Consider the following 5,614-nt stretch of genomic DNA (forward strand, 5'->3'; position numbering starts at 1 on the left):
TAACTCATTATCCACATTGAGGTCAGAGGACAACTTGTAACAAGAGCCAATGTTCTCTTTATACCATGTGGGGCCCATGAACCAAACATAGGTTATCAGGTTTGTATCTTTATCCATGGAGCCATCTTGCAGACCCTTCCATGAGAAATGACTTGATCCCTCCCAAGGATGGTATAGCCAATGACCCAATAATTTTACTCTATAGACCCCTACATTTTGAGTTCCAACACCTCTTACCAATTACACTGGTGAATTTGGTTGAGACTAGTAGTGTCAACACACGAAGGATAAACATTAGTACTTTATATTACATAAATGTATTTTATGGAAACAAAATCAAAATTTGTATTATTTTACTTAATACTTTTCCATATTTTAGCACTCTCTGTATACTTATTAACACTGTATTGCCTTGGTATGATGGTGCACACCTTTGATGCAAGCCCTGGGAAGCAAAGGCAGCTGGCTGTCTGAGTTCAAGGCCAGCCTGCTCTATAGTGAGTTCCTAGAGCTACAAAGGGGGCTGGGGTGGGGGAAGAGAATAAAAACAATAACAATAAACAAACAAAATAACAAATAACAAAACAATCAAATACTGCATTAAACATGTTTTTTTTCTTTAACTGATCAACTTTCCCCAATATATTAAAAATTATAAAAAGTAGTGATGGCTAATTCCCCTGTAACATTCATAATTCTAAACTTCCCTTTTCCACTTCCTAGACATAGAGCAGCCCCCTCCCTTTTTTAATTGAACTAGGGTTCTTCATGGAAACCTAAGTATGAAATCAAATCAAACCAATACCCTGATTTTATTCTTCTATTTTTCTTAGAAAGACTCTCACTATGTAGCATTTGGTTGGCCTGAAACTCTCTGTGTAGACAAGACTGGCCTGTATGTCAGAAACTTGTTTGCCTCTGTAAGTCAGAAACTTGTTTGCCTCTGCTTCCAAAATGCTGGGACTAAAGGATTGTATCACCATGCCCAGTAATGTTCTCTTTTGAGACAAGTCTTGTTGTGTAGCCCGGCTGGCCTTGAACTTAGGAACTTCCTACTTCAACCTCTGAATGTTAGGCAGTATCACAGTGCCCAGCTGATCTTGTTCCTTCTTTGTTATGCTGGTAGGTAAAACCCACCAGAATGCTAATTTAAATACTATAAAGTAAAACTAATGGTGACAATTATCTGGTGATCACTTCATTGTTCTGTAATCTATTTCAAACAACCTTGTGAGCTCCCTAAGGTAAGTTCCTTTTTTCTTTATGTCTAATCACCAGTAAACCTAAAATAATACTTCCCACAAATTCCTCAGGTTATGACTGTGATGACAGACATATATCCTCAAGTACCCTTGAAGGAGATCCATGATTCAAATCACGTGTCTGCGTTTTCTAGAAGCTATGGGATGACTTAACAGCAGTTGTTCTGAATGCCGTTTTATGGTGAGATGTTCTGCTAAATGCTAGAAAGGCAACTACTGTAGGTAGCTACTGAGATATGTATTTATGAATATATCATTGGTAAACAGCCAAACAAAACAAAGTATGACTCATCATAAATGTTCTCTAACTGTCCTTGCATTAATGGGTGGTTTTAATAATGTATAAATAAAATGAATTGCTATTTAGATTCTTCTCAAAGGCATTACAAAACCCTCAATTAGCAAAGGTTTACATTCTAACAAATTAATTATCCTTTACCTTCCTGTCGATAGGGTGAGGAATTACTTTTAAGTAAATAGACAGGAAGATTTTACTATCTTTAAAGGGTAAAGCAAACACTCTTAGTAAATGCTTTTCCCCCCTCCGGACCTTGAAACATCTCCAAGTTCAACTCTGATTAAGATCACAAATGGAAGAATCTGTAACAGATTTCACCAGTGGTTGAACCGGAAGAAATCTTAGAAATCATAAAAATGTCTTCATCTTACAGATGAAGCACAAGTTTAAAAAAACAAAACAAAACTGTTTCAATCAAAGGAGGCTGAAGGAAAAGGACAATGTCTTCTTGTAATTCTAAACAGTCCGTGACCTTTAGCACCTCTCTGAAAGCTGGCCTTACCACTTCTTCACATCACAAAAGAAAACTAGTATACAAGCAAGAAAGGTGGTTCCCCTGTTATTGATGTGTATCGATGGAATCAGTGTCAGACCCAGGAACAGAAATAAAAAACAAACAAGCAAAACCACTTTTCTTTTTGAGACCACAGCGAACTGCCTGTCTCTGCCTACGGAGTGATGGGATTAAAGGCTTGTCCTATCAGAATCTGACTAGAACCCAAACTTTTGAATGTTGAACATTTTACACATGTAGGTTGAACTCTCTTGGAATGGATTCTGGATGAATGAGGGCAAGCCATATCTGTGAAAGTTCCTTAATGGAGTTTTTCATTTCACAAGCAAAAGTACTTGTTGAGAGATATAAAAATGCTTGCCTACATGAGTTGCAATTGATCATGTGATTTAAAAAGATATTTATTTATTATTTTGTTTTGTTTTGTTTTTCGAGACAGGGTTTCTCTGTGTAGTCCTGGCTGTCCTGGAACTCACTTGGCCTCGAACTCAGAAATCCGCCTGTCTCTGCCTCCCAAGTGCTAGGATTAAAGGCATGTGCCACCACCGCCCGGCAAGATTTATTTATTTTTTTATTATATGTAAGTACACTGTAGCTGTCTTTAGACACACCAGAAGAGGGCATCAGATCTCATTACGGATGGTTGTGAGCCACCATGAGGTTGCTAGGATTTGAACTCAGGACCTCTGGAAGAGCAGTCAGTGCTCTTACCCACTGAGCCACCGCACTAGTCCCGATCATGTGATTTTTAAGAAACAATTCCCTGCGTTATCAGCTTTCTTACTTTGCTCTAAAACAAACTACTCTTCGATCTCAAAAACTGGAAATAAGCTTTAAATGTGATTTAATCTCAACTGTCCAAGGAATTCGGTTTCATTTACTTTTTTTCCTATAAGGCCAGTCGACTTTATACAATCTTTCAGGTTCCCCAGTGAACAACCAGAAGAGACTATCTACTTGAGACTGACTCTCCGTTTAGAAAAGGACTTTCTTCTGATGTCACACACTAGAACGTTACGAATCCATCAGTGAAATAAAGGAAAGGTTGCAGACAACCCTCAGTATTATCTTTTTCACACCAAAGCGTCAAAGGTGACGAACTTTTAAAGGAAACTTCACCCTATAAACGCAAACACACACCCTTAGTTGTGTCAGTGACTCCGATGTTGCATTTAGTTGTTTTCCAAGACCTACTCCCGAGGGTCATGGCCCAGAATTTTCTGATGACCATCTGTGCTTTCAGATGTTTAAACCATTACCGCATGCATCTCTCTGTGAACCGTTCCGAGGGCTGGAACCCCGGCTGGAAAGCTGCTTGCTGAGAACTAAAGATTTTTCACAGATCTGAGAACCCCACTTGGCATATTTCCCGGGCCTGAAAGAGGCTTGGTCAAAACTGGGAGGAGGTGCTAGGAGGAGGGTGGTTGAGTCAGGGTGTGTGTGCACAGCGAGCGAAGTCGAGTTTGGGAAGAAGGCAGCGGTGGAGCCAAAAGGACCCAAACGCCAAGAGGAGCAGACAGAGCTGGGAAAGACCGGCGACCCTGGTTCAGACAGGAAAGGAGACAGAAAAGGGGCGCAGGAAATCCGCACTAAAGAAAGAAGAAACTGCGGAGGAGGAAGTCGCCCCTGGAAGGGGAGGGGCGAAGGGGAAGCGAGCACCGAGCGCTAGCACTTTCGAGAGCCTGTGGCGGGGTGCCTCCCTACCTGAAGCGCTCCTGCCCCGCCGTGTCCCAGAGCTGCAGCTTGATCCTCTTGCCCGGCTCAATCTCCAGCAGGCGCGAGAAGAAGTCCACGCCGACTGTGGGGTCGCAGGCGGGGGAGTGCAGCCCTGGGAAGCGGCCCTGGGTGAAGCGGTGCAGAAGGCACGACTTGCCCACGGTGGAGTCTCCGATCACAATAAGGCGGAACTGATAGATCCAAATAGTCTCCATCTCTTACGTGCCCCGTGCGCTCAGGAGCAAGTTCTGCCGAAGGAACTGTCCCTTCAGCACCTACGCGGCGCGCGCCCGCCCGCTTCCAGCATCTTCCTGCGGCTGCGGCCGCCGCCTGGTAGCCGCCCTCTGGGGAGGGAGGGGCGGGGCCGCGGGCAGGGGGCGTGTACTTGTTCTGCTTGGGGCGGGGCTTGAGAGTGAGGGAGGGGCCACGAGTTAGGGAGGGACCGCAGGTAGGGGTGTGATCATGAGTTGGGGGCGGGAACCTAACCTGCGGAGCAGCTGCCTCGGGCTGGGGCCCCCGGCCCCAGCTGTAAGGGGAGGGAACTGACGTTTTAGAGGCGGGTCATTGGTCGTACGGGGGCGGGGCCTCTAACTAGAGGGGCGCGGCGAGAGCATCCGCGGAGAGGATAGGGAAGTAGCAGAACTCTAGACGACCTTAGCGTATTCTAGTTTAGATCTTGCTGGAAGTGGACAAGGAATGGGTGTGGCGAAAGGATGTGACGGCAATAGCAACCAATGAAAATGTACTCAAGGGCTAAACTTGAGAAAGGTCAGCCAATGGGAAGTGAGAGTCATTTTCTCTCACGCGTCTTCGAAGGCTCTCTTCAGGCTAAGACCCTGGTCTTGAAACTCAGTCAAGCTTCTTTCTGTATGTGGATTCGTAGTGTCCAGGTTCTCAGAAGATTCCAGTTGGCAGTTTCCTCTGAAGAAAACACATTTGCAGAATTAGTTCTGATAGTTTCTGTTAAGGATTGCCTGTTGCTGTTTGCCACAGCGTTTTCAGGATTACATGAGTAAGAGAAACGCCTGGTTCTAGCCCTATGCTCTTTGGGGCCCTCCAGCCTGGGAAAAGCTTAAAATGTTGAGAAGCTCATACGAGTTATCACTATCCTTGGTCTATAGCTGCCCTCTGCTTGCGTATGACCTAAGATCTAATAAACGAAGCGTAATTTAAATGTTGGTGAGACCTTACTGTGTTCTCATCCCTTCCCTCAAATTTGATGAGAAAGAAGAGAATTTCTCTTCTGGACTGGGATGCAGCTCAGGTGGTAGAGTTGCCTAGTAACATGAAGCCCTGGGTTCAGTCTCCGACTCAACATAAACCAGATATGGTGGCCCACGGTTATAACTTCACCACGTGGGGCACGTGGGATCAGAAGTTTAACATTATCCTCAGCTACACAGAGAGTTACAGAATGACTTAACTTTTAAAAGTCAAATCAAAGCTCAACAGCTTTAAGGGATGCGTTTTATACCAAAGTTTATGATGAGAGCCGCATAGCTCAGTGTTAGAACTCTTCCTAGCCTGCGTGAAACCCTAGGTTTGATCCTCAATACTGAAATTTTCTTGCCAACCATTTCATTCTTTTCTTGCAACATCTAACTATCACACTCATCCTTAAATCCTTTCTTTGTTTTGGAGGAAGAAGTGTGACTTTCAGATAAGTGTTCTTTTCTCTGCCATGCATCTTTAGCCCCTGCCCGCTCCGCAATTAGTCAATCTTTATTTTATGTGTTATGTATCTTGTCTCCCTTCTACAACTACAATTGATTCTTCTCTCTCTCTCTCTCTCTCTCTCTCTCTCTCTCTCTCTCTCTCTCTCTC

At 44.0% G+C, this 5,614-nt stretch overlaps 1 protein-coding gene across 1 annotated transcript in view; it reads right to left on the reverse strand.

Annotated features, from left to right (window-relative positions):
* The window catches only part of Rab39a (RAB39A, member RAS oncogene family), a 27,923-nt gene extending 23,801 nt beyond the window's left edge, over positions 1-4,122 (reverse strand). Inside the window, exon 1 of the mRNA XM_021207748.1 lies at positions 3,779-4,122. Within this exon, the coding sequence (XP_021063407.1) occupies positions 3,779-4,005 (227 nt within the window). The 5' untranslated portion in view covers positions 4,006-4,122. The remainder of the gene's footprint in view (positions 1-3,778) is intronic.
* Between the last annotated feature and the right edge of the window lie 1,492 nt (positions 4,123-5,614).

The sequence above is a fragment of the Mus pahari genome, chromosome 10 (assembly GCF_900095145.1).
Source record: "Mus pahari chromosome 10, PAHARI_EIJ_v1.1, whole genome shotgun sequence".
NCBI lineage: Eukaryota > Metazoa > Chordata > Mammalia > Rodentia > Muridae > Mus > Mus pahari.